Genomic DNA, 20,241 nt, shown 5'->3' with positions numbered 1-20,241 from the left:
ATTAGCGCTTGGAGCTCTGGTTCTTTCCCAACACAGCTATGACATTTTACGACTGTTATATCGATGGTTCTTACATCTACATTCTTCCTGCGTTCAATCCCCACTCTTTGAGACTAAAGCCCTTCTTGTGTTTCCCAGAGACTCTAACCCAAAAAACCACCTAGTCCATGCCACACAGCCCCTGCTACCCGTGTAGTAACCTCCTGCGTTTAATGGACTTTGGACCTATTTAGCAGAGCCCAAAACCCCACCACCATATGGCACAAGTCGAGGTCTCCTTCTGATAGCTGCCCCAACCAGAGAGAATCTCTTCCAGTCCAAAGCGACACACATCACTGGTACTGACATGGGCAACTACCTGCAGTTGGCTGCACCCTGTGCTCTTCATGGCATCTGGAAGGACCCGTTCCATGTCTGGAATGACTCCACGTGGTATGCACACAGAGATCACATTGGCTTTCTTCTCCTATGCAGATAAATTCAGACCTGCAAGGAACGTACATGTCTGATGCATCATGAGGAGTTGCCATTGGATTGTCAGTGGTGGTTACCAGCCTCAGCACAGAGACAGGATGGGGATCGTCCTGTTAGCACCCATGGCCAGCTTAGTCCCCTCATGGTGGACAGCGTCAATGATCTTTAGGTAAGCAGGCCTCACCAATCCACACACTGTGCACCTATAGTCTAGCTGCGAACGTACAAAAGCCCTATAAAACTGGATCAGATGCACCCTGTCCAATCCCCCAAAACCTGTGGGGTAAGGCACTTTATGATATTCAGTGCCTTCTGGGTTCTGGCTTTCAGATCTTGCAGATGTGGCAACCATGACAATTTGGAGTGGAAAGTGAGGCCCAGAAACCTCACAGAGGCCTTAAAACATAGAGTGGTATCCCTTACGTGCAATGCAGGTACATTAAAAATATGATTAGAATGATTAAAATGAACAGCAAAGTGAGAACCTGTCTTTGTAGCCCAATCCTCTAATCTCTGCAAATCGCTATTGCAACACTGAAGGAGAAACAGAAAACAGCACACAAATAAACAGCATTGAACAGAGACCAGCTGTAGGTGTGATTCTGTTTAGGGCCATAACAAAGGGGGTAGCACTTAGAACACTGCCCCAGAAGACGGCATTCTCCTGCTCAAAACGATCTGACAGCATGTCACCAACGCGAGACCTAAAAACCTGCTTAGACAGGAAAGATCATATGAAGATGGAGAGGTGGCGACAAAAGCCCCCTAATGAAGTTATTCTGGAATACTTTGTCTCCAAGTAGTGTTGTATGCCTTACTGATATCAAAGAATATAGCAAGACAGTGATGTTTGTGTGGGAAAGCCTGCTGAATGGCAGCATCAAGCAGCATAAGGTTGTCGATAGTGGACCAAAATCTCTGGAATCCACAATGACAGTGGCTAAGGAGTTACCTGGTCTCTAACAAACAGACCAGATGACAGTTAACCATTCACAGCTCGTTAAGGCGATACTCCGGTAACTAATGGGACATACGCAGTCCTTTACTGGTTTGAGGAGAGGCATCAAAACTGCCTTTCTCTCCAATAGTTGGGAAATGATTTGTTCACCATATCAAATTAGAACATTGGTTGTGACCAGGTGTAGTATCATGAGTTTCAGACAGTGCCAAAAACAGCTCCCATGTGGAGAAGTGGTAACTATAAGACTCTGAATTTTGGATCCGAAGTCTAACTTGTCCCTTTCTACAGTCACACAGTAGCAATGAAACAATGAATCCTGGCTAACATTGACAGTAGTCTGTGTAAAACGCTCTGCCACCATCTGAGTGATATCTCTGGTTGTAGTTGGACATGCCTTTGTATCAGGACTAGTGCTATTGGTAAATGATTGTGTTTACTGAAAATCCTTCTGATGGTTTCCCATACTTTTTAGAACAATTGGAACAATTGATGTAATCCAGGAATGCTTGCCATAACCTTTTCTTGTCCTCTTTAATTAGGTGCCGAGCTTTGACTCGTGCGATCCAAAAGGCTGTGAGGTTGTCTGCTGTTGGGCAGTACTTACACTGTCAGAGAGCCACAAGCATGTCCCGGGTTGCTGAGAGGCACTCACAAATCCACCAAGATACGGATTACCTCCTAAGATAAGCTGAGGATTTTGGGAAGCACCTTGATGGCTCACTCATGTAATGTGGTCTACCCATTCCTGGACACTGTTGTTGTGTTCAAACAAAGCAAGCTGCCTGAATGGCATCCAGTTAGCCCTGATGACCATCCATTTTGGTGGCTTCTGTTCAAGTAATGCTTCATCCATTAGGTGAATGCAGAGTGGGGAGTGGTCACTGGAATGATTGTCATCAATGACTTTCCACTCAACAGAGTCCGCTGGGGCTGAAGAGCAGAAAGAGAGTTTGATGGCTGAGAATGACCCAGCAGCAGCACAGAAATGAGTGGGAGTAACTATGTTGAGGATGCACAGTTCGTGAGATGTCGTGATATCCTCCAAAACCCAACCCCAAGGGTAAGTATATGTCGAGCCCCGCAAGACATGTTGGGCACTGAAGTCTCCCAGTAACAGAAATGGTCGGAGTTGTTCCACAAGACCTGTGAGAGTCTCAGAGTCTATTGCATCTTGTGGAGGTAAATACAGAAAGCAAACAGTGATCCTCTGACTCTCATGAATTTCAGCCGCAACGTTTTGCACGTCAGCAGCCATAGGGTAAGAGCAGGTGAGTGGTGCATGTCACTGACAAACGCAGCGAACACTCCCTTGGCCCTTTCCCCAGTCAAGTCATTCTTGCAATAGAGTGTACAGCCCTGTAGACACTTTAACCCTAGGACTCACTCTGCTAAAATTTCCCTAGTACTCCATCTGGGGTCATACATGACCCCAATCAATATATAATTGACTGTGTGTACTAATCATTCAGAGAACAACGTACTGTCGTTTAATACTGTTTGTTTACATTTTATTTGTTATTTAGACACATTTCACAGCTTTTTTGACAGGTATGTACATAGTAGAATTAAATTACATATGGCAAAGTAATTACATATCAGAAGTGACAATATTACTCTAAGTCATAATTTGTTTCACTAATAAATGTTTCACAATGGCTTCAAATTTACAGAAAATGTGATGAACAACTCAACAGGAATCCGTACCATAGTCATCTGCACATATTTTGCAAGTAGTAACTATTTCAGAATGTTCCTTGCAAACAAATTTGTTACACTTTTTGCATGTTGAACTGTATTTTGTCTCCTTTGATCGGGGGCAAATGGAGCATCTGCCTCACTTTCTCTTCTGATTGTCGGGTATTACGTCTGGATGTCCATTGTCTAACAGATCATCAAATCCACACCGTTTGATACTGCTAATAATATCCTTGTTCCTTGCTTCTGGTAAACTCAAACGACGTTCCACTTGGGGCTTTGCCATTTCTTTGGGCAACTTCATTAGAAAAAGACGTCTCTCTGTTTTTTCAACAGCAACACAGAAGAGTCTGTAGGCACTGAGTGCAGCTAGATTGACAAGATCATAAAATACTGCTAATGGCCAACATTTTGTACCCTTTTCACAGAATAGTAAGAGCTCATTTGATCTAGCATATCAACACCCGATTTTGTTGAGTTGTAATACAACACTACTTCTGGTTTTCGTTTCAAGTTGTTTTCTTTGGGCACTTCAAATGATTGATGTTGTGTTGACAGGAGTAGCACAGCCTTATTTCTTTTTGGAACATAGGAAACTAATAGGGTTTTACCACTGTATGCAAATCTTGTAGTGCATTCTTCCCTAGTTTTCGAAGGCAAAAACTCTTTTGGGACTTCTTTTCTTGTAGAACGTAGAGTACCTACAAGTGTCAACTTCATTTTCAACAATTCTTGGCCAAGGTCATAGCGCGTGAAAAAATTGTCAGTGGTAATATTCCTACCACTGCCAGCCAGATGACGCACTAAATCTAAGACCACTCTCTTGCCTTGATTCACTTCTCTCACATCACCACTCCTTCCAGTGTACATTTGAAGATTTGTCAGATAACCATGTTCACAGTCTACTGTGCACCATATCTTGATGCCATACTTTCCTGGCTTTGAAGGAATGTAGACCTTGAAACTGCACTGACCTCTGTATACGTAAAGATATTTATCAACAGTAATGTTGCTGGAAGGTATAAATGATGTTTGACATTGCGTGGCAAACAAATCAAATATTTCCTGTACAGCTTCAGCCTTATTTCCAGTCCTCTCTTTCCTTTCAAGTCTTGTGATGCGGTCGTCAAAACGAAGTGAATGCAGAATGTCCTGATATCGCCTCCTCGACATAGTAGCACGGAATAGAGGAGTGCCATATTCAGAGTCCCAAAATTCGTCAATAGGTTTCCTCCGGCTCTTCTGTACGCCATACAGAATCAGCAAGCCTAAAAATGAAAGAAGCTCGCATCTGTCTGTATCACGCCAGTCAACTAATTTTCCAGACACTTTCAATTCATTTCCTCGTTGATTTGTGAACTGAACTATTATATCCAGCAATTCATTAGTAATAAACTGCCTGAAACAGTCAACAGCTGAGCTAACACTAACTGTACTAGGAATACCTGCTGAAAATCGTTGTATGTTGCGGATTGGAAATCTACGAATTGATGGTTCTTTTGTACTCCATGCAATATCCCGATCCCTGCTTACCAGTACTGCACTTTCATCCTCGCCACTGTCATCATTTTCAGCAAGAATATCATTTTCTTCTAATTCATGTAAACAAATTTCATCACTTTGGGCTACCTATGTCTCTGTTCCATCATCTTCGGCGTCACTACCTTCTGAATCACTACTGCTACGAAATAAGTCTTCCATAGCTTGTTCTACACTATAGCCAGGAGCAAAACGTATTCCATCCATGCTGAAATTACACTGCAACAACAAATGTACAAACGAACTTCCAGTTTGAGGTTAGTTCTGAGTAACACCTGAATTCAGTGTTACCAACTCAAAATACCTAAGAAAGAGATTGATAGTTGATAATCTATACATTCTATGAATGTTACATATAATCTATCTGGGGTCATAATTGACCCCAACAGTAGTTTTTGTTAATTATTGATTTAAATGTTGCGTCAAGCGCTCTAAAAATTTTTGTGAGAGAACTACAATACTGTGTGGTAAAAGTCATAAAATTCTGGATTTTTACAAGAAATAGAAATAGAAATATTATTTTATCCATAGTAAAGATGATTTGGGTCACCTATGACCCCAGAGTGAGTCCTAGGGTTAAAATGTGTTTCGTGCAAACACATGCACAGGGGGCGTTCCTTGAAGAGGACTGGCTACACATGCCCTCCTCTTTGATTGAGTGTTGGTATCTAGCAGCAGCACACCCTTTCCAGTGGGAGGAGGAGGAGGAGGAGGAGAGAATTTCAATGGTTACATCTTGGTCCCATGAGCAGTTAGGGAAATGCAAGTCCACCTAGACAGTGCTCCACATGCCTAGGTAAGCTTTTTTTGTAGAGGTTTTTACCAGCCTCACAATCTGAGTGACCAAGTCAAGATCCCTGTTCCTTGTGCCACACAGCATTCCACCGCCATACTGCACAGTGGTTGCTGAAGAATGCCCAGAGCTTACAATGGCAGAGGACTGATGGCACTTAGCAGTTTCCTGCTCAGGAACCCCAGGATTGCCAAGCCTGTACCCAGCAAATGAATGTTGGGTCCCTGAGTGCTATGAATAACAGTGTAACACTAACAATAGCTCACAGTCTCATTAGTCTGGCAACAAGTACATACAACAGCTTAACTCGCAACACCTGGAGAAGGTAAATGGGTCAATTGTTGAAATATTCATCACAAATGGAAATATAAATTTGGATGAACATCCAGAAGAACACTGTAGGATACTTTTTAACAGTATATGTTGCATGTGAGGAAAGCTCACAAGTAAGTAGTTAAATTTTACAAAATTTGTCATGGAAGCAATTGAAAATAGATAAATATGGTCAAATTTTTTTGTATGCAACCGAAAAGGAAAAACAAAATTGTGGAGGAGAAGGAGATCAGTGTTTAACTCCCCCTCAACAACGAGGTCATTAGAGACAGAGCACAAGCTCTGATTTGAGAAGGATGAGGAAGGAAATTGGCTGTACCTTTTCAAAGGAACCATCCGAGCATTTTCCTGAAACAATTTAGGGAAATCATGGAAAACCTAAGTCAGGTTGTTTGGACATGGGTCTGAACTGTCATCCTCCAGAATGCGAGTCCAGTGTGCTAATCACTGTGCCACCTTGCTAGGTAACAAAATTGTGTGTGATACAAAAGAGAATGATTATATTATCCAAAGGATAAACTGCTTCTCATGATATAGTGGAGATGTTGATTTGCAGACAAGCACAACAAAGGACTGTATACAGCAACAACACCAAATGGGAGGAGAGAAGTAGAGGAGGGGAAAAAAAGATTAGTGAATGTACTGGTGGAACAGGAGGCTGTGTAGTCCAGGAATGGTGAAGGTGATAGGTAGTATGTGAAGGACAGGGACTTGCAAAAGTTGAGGGCGTGGGGAGAGGGGGGGGGGGGGGTTCGGAACATAGGATATACTGCAGGAGAGTTCCTAGCTGCACAATTCAGAAAAACTAGTGTTGGTAGGAAGGATCCAGATGGTGCAGGCTGTGAAGCATTACTGAAATGAAGCACATTGTGTTGGACAGCATGTTCAGCAACTGGGTGGTCCAGCTGTCTCTTGGCCACAGTTTGCCAGGAGTGGCCATTCATGTAGACAGACAGCTTGTTGGTTGTCAGGCCCACCTAGAAACCAGCACAGTGGTTTCAGCTTCGTTTGTAGATCACATGACTGCCTTTACAGGTAGTCCTGCCTCTGATGGGATAGGAGACGCCTGCCTGTGACAAGACTGGAGTAGGTGGTGATGGTGGAAGGATGTATGGGACAGGTCTTGCATCTAGGTCTATTGCAGGGGACAGTCAATCCTCAGTACTAGATATGATACACCCTGTATACAAATTCTGCACTTGGGAACCTCTGGCACCCACCCTCAGTTTGGTGCCACAAGCTGCCGCTTTTATCACTTTGATCTTAAAACAGCCCTGGATAGATACATCGAAACGTAAAAATGACATACTTCCCGATTTTCAGAACTAATAGTTCCTTCCTTGTGCAGTAGAGTGGGATACGTTTAGGAAGATTAAAACAGGAGCACAGCTCACTAACATCCCAGGATGAGCACCCAACTACGATGAGGGTGAGGGTAGACAAAGATGACACATCTGAATCTGGTGCTTGGTACAAACATCTTACTATTTATTTTAAGTCCACTGACCGAGTTACTCCTGTTCATATTAATTCCTAGTTGGATTCATTTTCAACTTTGCTACACCTTTCATATCTGCCAGTCACTATAAGCTATCCTCCTCGTGTAGAGTCTGATCAATCTTTCCAATATATTTTCCACATGGTGTTGAAAATTTCCTTACTCTTTACTTCAGGTCTCAACCAACTATCAATTACTGTGGCATACAGCTGGTGCATCATGATACAGCCACATGCCACACAACAGAGTGCTGCAGGTTCCTGCCCTGCCGAGACACCTGGAAGTCAAAGCAGCTCATCTCATCTGCAACAACTGCTGCAGCATCGAGTGCGCCACAGCCACTGGATACAGCCAGTATTAATGCACCTATGTGACACTAGGCTACTTCCTGATATCCCTCCACCAGGCCCTCACAAGACACTGCCCAGCCAGTGCAAATCTGGCCTCATCACAATGTGTACTTCAGAAGTGTTGCGAGTCTCTTCCTTTGAGTGCACTGCATTACATCAGTATCAGTGCAGTCTACAGCGACCGTGCCTATGGCAATTATTCTCAACTGTGACAGACTGAGAGCTCACTTGCACCTGTATAAGTCACAATCATTCAGTAGATCAGGATGATTTTTATGTTATCTATACTAGGAAACCATTTCTGTTCTTCACATTATTGTGTATTTTCTCTGTAGTAATAAAAGATCTATTGTTCTGGCTACCTAGGCACCTTTCTCTTCTTGTGTGTGCACCACCAACAACATGATACAACATTTCTGTTCTTCACGTTGTTGTGTTTTTTCTCTGTAGTGTAATAAAAGATCTATTGTTCTGGCTACCTAGGCACCTTTCTCTTCTTGTGTGTGCACCACCAACAACATGACACAACATTTCTGTTCTTCACGTTGTTGTGTTTTTTCTCTGTAGTGTAATAAAAGATCTATTATTCTGTCTAGATGGGCACCTTTCTCTTCTTGAGTGTGCATAATCAATAACACGACACTGAAGTTGGCAACTAAGATAAACTTCTGGATCTTCATCCTCTGTGTCTTGTGCTCATTCCTGTTTACTTAGGTTTGCACTTCACTGTCTACACTTCGTTTCCCCTGTTTCATGCTTCTCTATCCCATTCTTACTTGTTTTGCTTTGTCTGTGTCTCATGCTAGGGCTGTTTTTCACAACATCCACTTCCCTTGTCACTGTTGGGCTCTTATCATTATCTCACTTACCCATTTCTCATGGCACCTTCCATGCTGGCATTTCTGCAGCTTTCCCAGTTAAGCAGTCAACAGTAGCAACAACTGATCCAGGACACCACTCACTGCTGCAGCACTTTCCAGTGGCTACACACCCATGTGCTATGGATGGGGCACCACCCTCAGCAAGGCCAGCATATCTCAGACCTGCTTCAACAGCACCTGGCCAGTCCCGATGCCCCCGTGCACATGACTCAATGCCACTGCCTCCACTTCCCCCTGATTTTGACTCTGCTTTGGGTTCTTGGCCCACCTTCCTAGCTGCACTGGCTTGCCTCCCTCAAATTTCTACTTTTCTTGATACCTATCTTTTTGCTGCCTCTAGGGTCCCCCAACCTCTGACCTCTCTGCCTCCACTCACTCACTCCCTGTGCTGCCCATTCTGCTTCTGACTCTGGAGTCACTGGCCTGGTAGGAATCCTTTCCTGTAGAATCATCTCCTGTCCTTCTGGTGTCCTTGAAGCCTGCCCACTATGTGGACTCCTCTTGTCCATCAGCTGGTTCCATCGTGAACTTATCTCCTTTCCACTCACACTGATCCTGGACTGTCACCTCTTGACACATCTCCCACCATTCTATCTGTTGCCATTACTTCATGCCCATGTGTGACGTCCTCTTTCACCTCACAGACCTCCTCCCTACCCACTGTTGGCCTTGCCTGTCTCCTGTTCTCACATTTTTCTCCGACAATCACCTTCGGGGGCCTGGTTGGCACTTTTGCTGCAAGGCCTGGCAGCGCCAGATCTCGCCACCTTTGATTACAGGGTTGTCCTTTCCACAATGGCCCTACATGTCTCTTATTCTTCCAGGTCTGCTCACCACTGCCCATGCTTGATGCTACTTCCACCTTGTCCTTGGAGACCACAGCCACTGCTGGCCTTTCTCCTGCGGGCAGCTCACTGCTTGGGCTCCTCTCACCACTGGTAATGGGACATCCGACAATCTCCCGGGGTGTTCCCCCTGCTCTGTCATGTCTGGACCTGGCTGCCACCTTGTCCTCTATGGTGCTTCTTGCCTGACCAGCCTTTGGTTAGACTTCACCAGTGCTCCTGTTCTCTGGGCCACTTCCAGTGGATGGCTCCACCTTGCATCACAGCAGCCATCACTAGTTTGAGCACCTCCCCACCAGCCTGCACTGACATGCTACAGCATGCCTTGCTGTCCCATGCCGGTCACTTGCTGTGACCTGTGATTTGGATTCCAGCATCACCGGCGTCCTCAGGCATAATAGCCACAGGACTGATTGCTGCCGGCATGCACTCAACTGACCCACACACTGACGAACCACTTGCCATCACCCACTTTCAGTCTCTCCATGGTGTTTCCAATGTCGTTAGCCTCTGCCTCCTGCGTGCCGGCACCTTCTCAGTCCAATGATGGCATCTCTCCATTCTCTGTAGCCCTCTCATGCAACTTCATTCAGTGATCCTTCTTGCTTGTTGCTGGTGTTCTGCCTATGTCCTTAGGACCTTACTTCCTTCCCTAGATGTCTTCTCTCCCAACTGTGACTCTTACACACCTCATGCATTGGGATTATCTTTCCCAACAGGCACCTTTGCAGCATGCCAAGTGCCTTCATTTCGACCTCAAATGTGCCATTCCCACTCTCCAGGGTCTTCTTCTATCTTCAGAGTGCCTGAATTTTCTCTTTGGGACGCATGTCCAAGCCTTAGGTTAGACTCTGCTAGAGCCCCTGTTCTCTGGGCCACTTCCAGTAGATGGCTCCACCACCTCTGCGAGGAAGATGAGTGCAGTATCTTCAGCAGTCACCTCCGCTGCAACCACTGTCTACCTAGTGAGATGGATCTGCCATCTCCTCTGAAGGGAAGAGGAGTGCCCTATCTTCAGCTGTTGTCTCTGCTGCAGTCACTGTCTGTCTATGCACTGAAATTGCTCCACCACCTCCTCCAAAGGGAAGAGGAATATGGCATATGGCTGGTGCCTCATGATCCAGCCCCATGCCACAAAACAAAGCCCTGCCAATACATCTGCAAGTCGGCACAGCTAATTTTGCTTGTGACAGCTGCTGCAGTATGGAGGTCACCACATCCACTGGATACAGTTGGTACAGGCTTGCAACCATGAGCAATGCAACATTAGGCCATTTCCCGGTATTCCTCTGTCAGGTAGCCCTAATAGTGGGACACTGCCCAGCCTCAACATCGAAATACATCGGGTAGTTAAAATTAAAAATGCAGCGACTCACAGAGGTCCACTGTGGGCTGTAATTATTGCGTGGCAGTGAAACTTGGTAGGTATGCTAATTCACTAATACAGAACCAATGTATGCTGGAAAGCAAATTAGTTACAACTGTGGCCACCAGGTGCAAATCAAGCACGGTACTCTGTTTGTATGACATTCACACTATCATTTGACAAGACATAACATGAGTGAACAGTATAGCTATCGAGAAGAGACACTGCACTGTTAGGGAAACTGTTTCATGTAAATGACAGCAACTACAGAGCTATGTTGAGAAAGTATCGTCAACTGAAAGGTCTAAGGAAAGGACCAATGTCATTAAATGATGATAATGAAATTCAAAAATATGGGTGAGCTTTGTGCAGCACTTGGAAGAGGAAGACATCTTATCCCACTAGAAGTTGCTTATAAGGTTGCTGTTGCTGTAACTGACCATGCAGAATGTGCCTCAGGTAGTGTTACCGCTTATGCAGTGTCACAAGAATTGTCCATACCATGGTCAATGGTACATGAAAGTTTTGCAGTCTACTTTACAATGGTACCTGTACAAGACCCAGACAGTGCAACAACTGAAACCTTATCGTAATGCAGCAATATTCTGAATTTTTTCTTCAGTTTCTCGTACAGAATGAAGTTGATGACATATGGCCAGGCAATATTCTGTGGAGTGATGAGGCACAAGGTGCAGTGAGCAGAACTGCAGAATTTGAGATACTGTTAAACTGTGTGTTGTGTACAAACAACTATTCCACTCACCGTACGAATGTGTGGTGTGGATTCACAAGCACCTTTATTCTTGGTCTGTTCTTTCTTAAAGAGAACGCACCCAGAGGGACTGTTAGGTATACCGTGATATCTGCATGTTACCAAGACCTCCTTGTACAGCATGTGATTCCAGCTTTTCATTAAAGATTGGTCAACACCTCTTGACACTTGCCCACTGAAAAATCTGCTTAATGCAACCTTCCACAAATGTTTTACCTTCAGAGCTTTGCTAGATGCCTGGCCTGCAAGATCACCTGATCTGAATCCATGTGTTAGATCTTGCGATACCTCAAAGAATGCATTTACCAGGGACACATTCAGTCTCTACCTGATTTGAAGACCAGTATATAGGTACATATTGCTAAGATTCCACCAGAACTGCTGTGAGCAACAGTTAATCATGTTTTATGGGTGCAGCATCTTGTTAACATCTCTGAAGCTCATATTGCACTAACTGCGTAACCCATGGTTAATAATAAAACCATTATTATGCCTTTTCACTTGTTTGACCTTTCCACCCACACTTCATTCCTAATCCATTACATATGAAAACATTTTTATACAACTTTCTTGCATTCAGTGCCAGATTTGCGACTAGTGGCCAAAATTGGAACATTTTTTTCCACTGTAAATTGGTTCCACATTAATGCATAAGAATATCTGCCAAGTTTCCTTATAATACAATAAATCACATCCCACACTGGCCCTCTGTCAGTAGCTCCACTTTCATTATAACCAACCAATACTTCAGAAGTGCCCCAAGTCTCTTCCTCAGAGTGCAATGCATTATATCAGAATCAGGCCATCACAGTGCAGCCTATAATGACTGTGCCTACGGCAATGATTCTCGACTGTGAAAGACTGAGTGAGTGCTGACTTGCACCTTCCAGAACCACATTTTGTTAGTAGACAATCCTTCAGAGAATCAGGACAATCTTTACGTCGTCTATACTAGGAATCTGTTTCTGTTCTTCATGTTATTGTGTACTTTCTCAGCACTAATAAAAGTTCTATTGTACTTGGCTACCTATGCACCTCTCTCTTCTTGTGTGTGTGTGTGTCATCCACAACAGAATACTTTAATTACTAATAAAATGTGGGAGTGACTGCTTACTGGGAGACACATGAGCACTGGGACTGCACTGTGAATATTTTTCATGAGAGAACAGAGAAATGCACATTACTAATTCTGAAAACTTAGGTTCTACACTAACAAATATAATGGTAAGTAATATAACAATGAAAATAATCATTTTTTGACAATAAAATGTAATTGGATAGATAAATCTACTCACAAAGGGGCAACAGGAGAAACACACACACACACACACACACACACACACAAAGAGTTTAACTTGTGCAGGCTTTCAGAGCCAGTGGCTCCTCCTTCTGGCAGAAGAGTTGAAGGGGAAGGAAGAGGAGTGAAGGAAAAGGACTGGAGAGGTTTAGGAAAAGGTGTAAAGTTCGGAAAAGTCACACAGAACCCTGGGTCAGGGGAGACATACAGGACAGTATGAGAAGGAAAGATTGATTGTTGGGGACTGCACTGGATGAGATTTGAAAACATGAGAACTTAAAGGTGGAAGACATGGTAATATGAAAGACAGAAATTACTACTAAAACATTGTACACAAGTTAATAAGAGTGAAAAAATAGGTGCATCGTATGTAACAGAGGTGGGAGGAGGGGGGGGGGGGGGGGGGGCGAAAAATTGACAGGTCAGAAAATGAAAGATGTAGAAAACTAAAATGGAGTGAAGAAAGGAGTAGTTACCATGAAGAAATGCTGAGATAGAAGGAATTCATGTAAATTAAGGCCAGGTGGGTGGCGAGAACCAAGGAAATGTTGTAGCATTTGTTCCCACCTGTGGAGTTCTTAGAAACTGGTGTCTGGGGAAAGAATCCAGATGATACGTGTGGTGAAACAGGCACAAAGGTCATGCTCTGCAACAGGATATTGTGAGTTGCTGGTGTACACCCTCTGCCTATGTCCATTCATCCTGACCAATAACTGGGGGGTAGCCATGCCGATGTAATGGGCTGGACAATGTTTACATAACTGCTGGTAAATGATGTACCATTTCACAGGTGGCTCTCCCTTTGATAGTATATGTTTTGTCAGTTCAGGGCTGGTATAGATGGCTGTAGGAGGGTGCATAGGGAAATTCTTGCAGTATGGCGGGGATAGTCAGGGGTAGGAACCACAGGGTAGGGCGATGGGTGCAGAAGGAGCATTGGGTTTGACAAGGAGAGAATTTTTTTTTTTTTTTTTGGGGGGGGGGGTATGGGTGGGAGGAGTGGGGGGTGATGAAAACCTATTCTAGGTGTGATGGGCAAAATCTCAGACAGAATGGATCTCACTTCAGGGCATGATTTCACAAAGTCATGGCACTGTCCAAGAGCTAATTAATAGATTCAAGATCGGGATAATACTGAGTGACAAGTAGTGTGCTCCGAAACTGTTTTTTGGAGGGATCAGCAGTACCAGCATTGGATGTGATGGTGTGGGAAACCTCTTTTTGGAGCTAGGCCGGTGGGGTAATTACATCCAGCAAAGGCTGATGTGAGAATGGTGGGGTATTGCTATAAGAGACGGCATCCGAACAAATGTAGGCTATGGTTCCTACCCTTGTGATCATCCCTGCTGCAAGACTTGCCCTATGCACCATCATTATCATCAGATTTTCTCCTCCTCCTTCTGTGTGTGTGTTCTCCTGCCACCACTTGGTGAGTAGATTTTTTTATCTATCCAATTACATTATATTGGTATGCAATATGTCATACTCATTACAATTACCAACCTGTGTAGTATTGTTTCCAGAGGGAAGAAGACAACATCTGCTGCAAATACTGCAAAAAGTGCAGCATGCATCTCAATGTCTTGAGAGGTAGCTTGAGTAGTTACTTCCCGTGACAATGCCCCCTACAAAATATGTGCATAATGTTAATTTATCAAATTTAATTCACAAGAAAGTTATTTAGAAACAAACTTATGATGATCAACACAATTAATCAATTTGCAAACGGAGAAGAAAATACAAGAAAGAAGATATATTAGTCTTTAGTTTTGCTTGAAAACCTCAGGAGGAGGGGGGGGGGGGGGGATACAAAAGGAGAGAGAAATGGAATGAATTAAATGCAAGGTTTTGTATATTAGGGCAGGAAAATCACATTAAAGGGTTCACATAAATTTATAAGATATAATTGGTATTACTGATCATCATCATAGTTTCTTCTTCTTCTTCTTCTTCTTCACCTCCTTCAAGGGGACAGAACTTCCAAATTCTCTTTGATATGCACATTGTATGGAACCCTGTAGGCCTTTACCCACAGGCCAATTCTGGCAAACATTCTTTGCTCATGTGTTCTATAAGAAATTTCCGATTCTGACAATATTCTAAGATTTTGTCATTTAAGCTGTAAATGTTGAGTGCCTGTCATATGCTGGGATTTCTCTTCCTGTCTGTCTTTATCACCCCCACAACTAATTTAAGGAATCTCATTTTGGAAGCTTGGATTCTACTTTTGTCATTGCTACTGAGGACCTACACGTCAGCACAGTGTAAATCTGCTGGTTCTGCCACTGAAGAATTTCAGCATTGTTTCCTTTCTTTCTTAGTTAACATTCTACTTATGGTACCATACATTCAGTTAAATTTTTCAATTTTCTTTGCAGTGTAAAGTTCTTCAAAAGATGAGAGTGGGCAACCATGGAAAATGAATTGGCTGACATACTTAATGGATTTATTACTAACAAATGACCTTATATGGAATTGAGGAACCACAAAATGTCATGGATATTTTTTATGAGGCAAAATTATAAAACTGTACTGTTCCAGTACTTACACTTCAGTTCAAATAAAACTGAACTCTTTCTAGCATATCTTCAGAATTTGAAACTAATTTTACTTGTACTGATACTCTTTCTTTGGATAATTTAAGACCACAGCCTATCCTCTGAGTACATGATTGTAGTGCCCATCTCCCCTCTATGGGGTAATCCGCACACTATACACTTTTTTAAGCACTTAAATTTCTTCTGTAAACTTTCTCATACATTTTACCAAATTTACATTCACATAATTTTTTTCCAACTCCAGCGTCAAATTCAAACAATGGAAAATCCAGGACAGAATGTAACAATATTATGCTCGAGGCTGCAGTCGTGTGTGTGTGTGTGTGTGTGTGTGTGTGTGTGTGTGTGTGTGTGCGTGCGCGCGCGCGCGCGCGCGCAAAAGCTTTATTTGTGACAGTTTTTTTGTTGTGCCTATCTGCGGCTCAGCATCTCCACTGTATGGTGAGTAGCAACTTTCCAGTGTGGAATTTATAGACAGGCTCATTTTCATGATTACTGCTCAAAAATAAGTGACTGCTATGCAATGTGATACACAGCAATCTTGATGTCAAACCTTTATTGCTACAGGTGAGTGATATCACAAGCAAACTCTGTGAAGAAGCTGAACTGCAAGAACTGCTATTACAAAACTAGTAGTTTTTTTCTCTTCCACCCATTGTATAGAATAAGTAGGTGCCTTTCCTCACACCACAAAGAAATACACACCTGCACACATAAATATGTAACTTCCAATGTCACAATCACTCAACATACCTGTTTTCTCTGTTCGTATTTGTGGGAGATATGAAGCAGCCTGCTAGTAGTTCCACGTACAATCAAGGTGAAAAAATATCTGAACAGACCATATGCAACTGTAGGAACAACAAGGGCCCACACTGGCAGCATGCGACCTGTGTATGGAAACAGAATAATAAATGTCTATGACTAATATTAAAGTACACATGAGAACTGCACTTCCTAAGTACGTGAAAGCAAATACGAAGGGCATTCGATATGTAATGCAACCATTTTTCCTGAAATCAAGTTGGTTTTATTCAGTATTCCAATACACCAGATTATTCCCTACACGGTTCATTACAAAAGCCTATTTCTCAATGTAACAGCCTTATGCCACCTTATTGGGAAGCCCTGTATATCTGCACGGTACCACACTACTGGTCAATGTTGGAGCCAATATCCTGCTGCATCCATAACTTCCACATCATCCACATACTGCTTCCCAAAGAATACATCATTCATTGGACCAAACAGATGGAAGTGAAATCCAGGTTGTAAGGTAGATGACGAAGAACATTCCAATGGTGTTTTGCGAGATGAGGCCTTGCACTGTCGTGGAGCACCGAAGTGTTTGGCTGCGATAGGTTGATCACCTTGAAAGAGTGTCCACATTTTCGAACATTGCAGGAGTCATGGCTGCATGTGGTCAGCCGGCAAGCAGGAGACTGGACAGGTCTGCGAAACCTTGTTGCAATCGTGACAGTGCCTCGTGCCAGATCTTCGTAGACACTCTACAAGTGTCTATGAATATCTGCGATGCTCTGGTTTTCCACCTGAAGAAACTCAATGACAGCTCTTTGTTTGGAACACACTTCCACTACAGACACCATTTTGAAGGCTACATATAGTACTGCCACTTACCAGAACTTCATGAAACTATAGGAGCTGGAGCAGGAATATTCCACGATTTCCGACAGCAACTTATACCAGTTTTTCAATTGAAATTGCATTACTTATTGAACGCCACTCACATATTTACATAATAGTCACATATACATCTGTTTACCTCATAATGTGCACAAGCTCCATGTTTATATCATCACTCCATACTTAAAACAATGGGTCACCCATCAAATTAAAGGAAGCATGCACTGCGAAGAAATTAAGACTGTTGGAGGTAAAGAATGTAACAAGCAAGTTACAATGTCTTCAATGATTTCCTTTGACAGCCAGCACTTTATTCTTATTTTGTAACATCGATATTTTAGTTCAAGTAACCATCCCATCCTCTATCTTAACCCTTCCACTGCTGTCGAAGTGTACACATGTCCTGTTATGTCATTTCCCAGGTGACGTGGAAGTGAATACATGTGCCGCTTGGGTTTTCCTACAGTTATACAGGTGTCTGTATGCGTCCTGACCCACTGACCTCTCACTGCTGTGGATGAGTTACTTCCATATCTCAGTGATAAGAGTTTCGAGCATTTATCATACAACATACATACCTCACTGCGTGCTATCATTTGCAAGAAACCTCATTTCAGTACCTTGAATCATTTATGAAATGTGACACTTGTTATAACCAGTGCTCGATTTGTGACAGTAGGCATCAGTATGCCATACCAGTACTTCTGACAAAAAAAAATCATAACCACAAATTTTGAGCTGCAGTAAGATGGGACTTTATTTTTTTACCAGTAAAAATGTTGTATTTTTACTTTTAAAATAAAGTTTGAGACAGTTTAAATTTCAAAAACATCTCCCTGGAAGGTGACAGTACAAGAACCTCCTTTTTTTATTTTTATTTATTTATTTTTTTATTTTACACACATCAGGCACTAGTTATAACCACAAGATTCGTGATGTGCAAGGGTCTGAATGGGCACATCGTGCATGACTGTCATTCAGGTATAAATCCCAATAACTCTAGAATGGATTGAAACATTGTTCTGCTCTCAAATTTAAATAAAATTTCAATATCTAATCTACTTTCATTTACTGAAATGTATCGGCTAAAATCAATCTCTCACAAAGTTCATACAGTGCATTTTTACCTCTGCAAGGTCTTTAAAATTTTGCACAATGTCTACTTAATTTGATCCAGTGCAGTACCTATGGTGTATAATGAAAATAAATTCAGTCCTTTATCAAGAGAAGATATCAGAAAAGTCCAGGATGAAATATAAAAATATTACGAGAAGGAAATGAATATAATAGAGGGAAACATTCCACGTGGGAAAAATATATCTAAAAAGAAAGATGATGAGACTTACCAAACAAAAGGGCTGGCAGGTCGATAGACACACAAACAAACACAAACATACACACAAAATTCAAGCTTTCGCAACCAACGGTTGCCTCATCAGGAAAGAGAGAAGGAGAGGGAAAGACGAAAGGATTTGGGTTTTAAGGGAGAGAGTAAGGAGTCATTCCAATCCCGGGAGCGGAAAGACTTATCTTAGGGGGAAAAAAGGACAGGTATACACTCGCGCGCGCGCACACACACACACACACACACACACACACACACACACACACACACACACACACACACATATCCATCCGCATATACGTATATGCGGATGGATATGTGTGTGTGTGTGTGTGTGTGTGTGTGTGTATGTGCGCGCGCGCGCGAGTGTATACCTGTCCTTTTTCCCCCCCTAAGGTAAGTCTTTCCGCTCCTGGGATTGGAATGACTCCTTACCCTCTCCCTTAAAACCCAAATCCTTTCATCTTTCCCTCTCCTTCTCTCTTTCCTGATGAGGCAACCGTTGGTTGCGAAAGCTTGAATTTTGTGTGTATGTTTGTGTGTCTATCGACCTGCCAGCGCTTTTGTTTGGTAAGTCTCATCATCTTTCTTTCTAGATATATTTACGAGAAGGAAAGTTACACAATATAGCGGAGATGCTGAGTTGCAGATAGGCAGAACAAAGAGACTCTCCCAATTATAGCTTTTTGCCTTCAAGGCCTTCATCAACAATAGACACACATACTCAAGCACGTGCGTACACAGTCTATTTGTTGTGCCTATCTGTGACTCAGCATCTCCGCTATATGGTGAGTGGCAACTTTCCTTCTCATAATATCATTTTTTCATCTAATAGTTTTCTTAAAATTGGATGATAAGTATTTCATATTGGCCAGAACGCCATCTCTCAGCACAAGCACCAACATTGGTGTGCAGTACAGACATAACAAAAGACACCTTCAGCATGGAATGCAAAGAGCATGTCTCTAGAAGTGGTGACAAACAATTCACAAAAACTTAAATCTGGATGCCTAGGTGGAAATTTGAAGTGGCATCATTCCAAATAAGAGGCCAATGTTGTGGTGGATCGCCTATAACGATTGTCACCATTTATTTGTAAGGTATGAGTATGTGATCTAGTTCCCAGTTTTTTAAACAGCATGACTGTTGGGAGGCCAACCATGTTACAATTCCCATGCCTTGTTTTAAGATTAGCCTACATATGCCACAAACATTGCTGTGCAACCAATAATAGTAATATTGTATCCCTTCTTCACAAGAAAGAGGGAATACTTTAACAATAAAAGCTGTGCGCTAGTGCAGAGTACCAAAAATCCTTGTATGCAGAAAACAAATCAGCCTTAACTGACCTTTCTGAGGGGCACTCCAACTCAACAGACGGCAAAAGCCTTCACGGAAGACATCGAGCACACCAGGCTTTTCACTGGCGATATCGCTCTGGACAGTCTCCACGAGGCTCGCAGAGTAGAATGGTGTCACCACAGCTAGGCTGACACTGTTAAGTATATGAGTACTGCAAAGTCTTATTCTTGTTATAACAAGCACACAATAATTTACACACGTTGTCATTAATTCACACAATTTTTTTTCTTGTGTTGAATTGTATGGAAATACTGAATCTGCCAATAGTGCCGTCCACTTTGACCTGTGATGTCAACAAAATGCCATGTATAAACCACTCACTGAAATCCAGTACGCAGAAAATACCCATCATAACAATTATATTTACTTTCACGTCCGCCCCGTTAGCTGAGTGGTCAGCGCGGCAGAATGCCACGCCAAGTGGCCCAGGTTTGATTCCCGGCTGGGGCAGGAGATTTTCTCTGCTCAGGGACTCTGTGTTGTGTTGTCATCATCATTTTGTCCCCATCTCTGACACGCAAGTCGCCC

The 20,241-nt window shown here is 42.8% G+C and overlaps 1 protein-coding gene across 3 annotated transcripts in view; it reads right to left on the bottom strand.

Annotated features, from left to right (window-relative positions):
* LOC126094515 (mitochondrial outer membrane protein SLC25A46-like) overlaps positions 1-20,241 on the bottom strand; it is a 49,108-nt gene that overhangs the window by 11,501 nt on the left and 17,366 nt on the right. For all 3 annotated transcript variants that reach the window (XM_049908926.1, XM_049908928.1, XM_049908927.1), the window contains 3 exons: positions 19,701-19,846; positions 16,116-16,252; positions 14,308-14,429 (listed from right to left, as the gene is read on the bottom strand). In XM_049908926.1, coding sequence (XP_049764883.1) covers positions 14,308-14,429; positions 16,116-16,252; positions 19,701-19,846 — 405 coding nt within the window. The remainder of the gene's footprint in view (positions 1-14,307; positions 14,430-16,115; positions 16,253-19,700; positions 19,847-20,241) is intronic.

This window comes from Schistocerca cancellata, chromosome 8 (genome assembly GCF_023864275.1).
Source record: "Schistocerca cancellata isolate TAMUIC-IGC-003103 chromosome 8, iqSchCanc2.1, whole genome shotgun sequence".
Lineage (NCBI taxonomy): Eukaryota > Metazoa > Arthropoda > Insecta > Orthoptera > Acrididae > Schistocerca > Schistocerca cancellata.
This window is presented reverse-complemented; position numbering and strand designations above follow the sequence as displayed.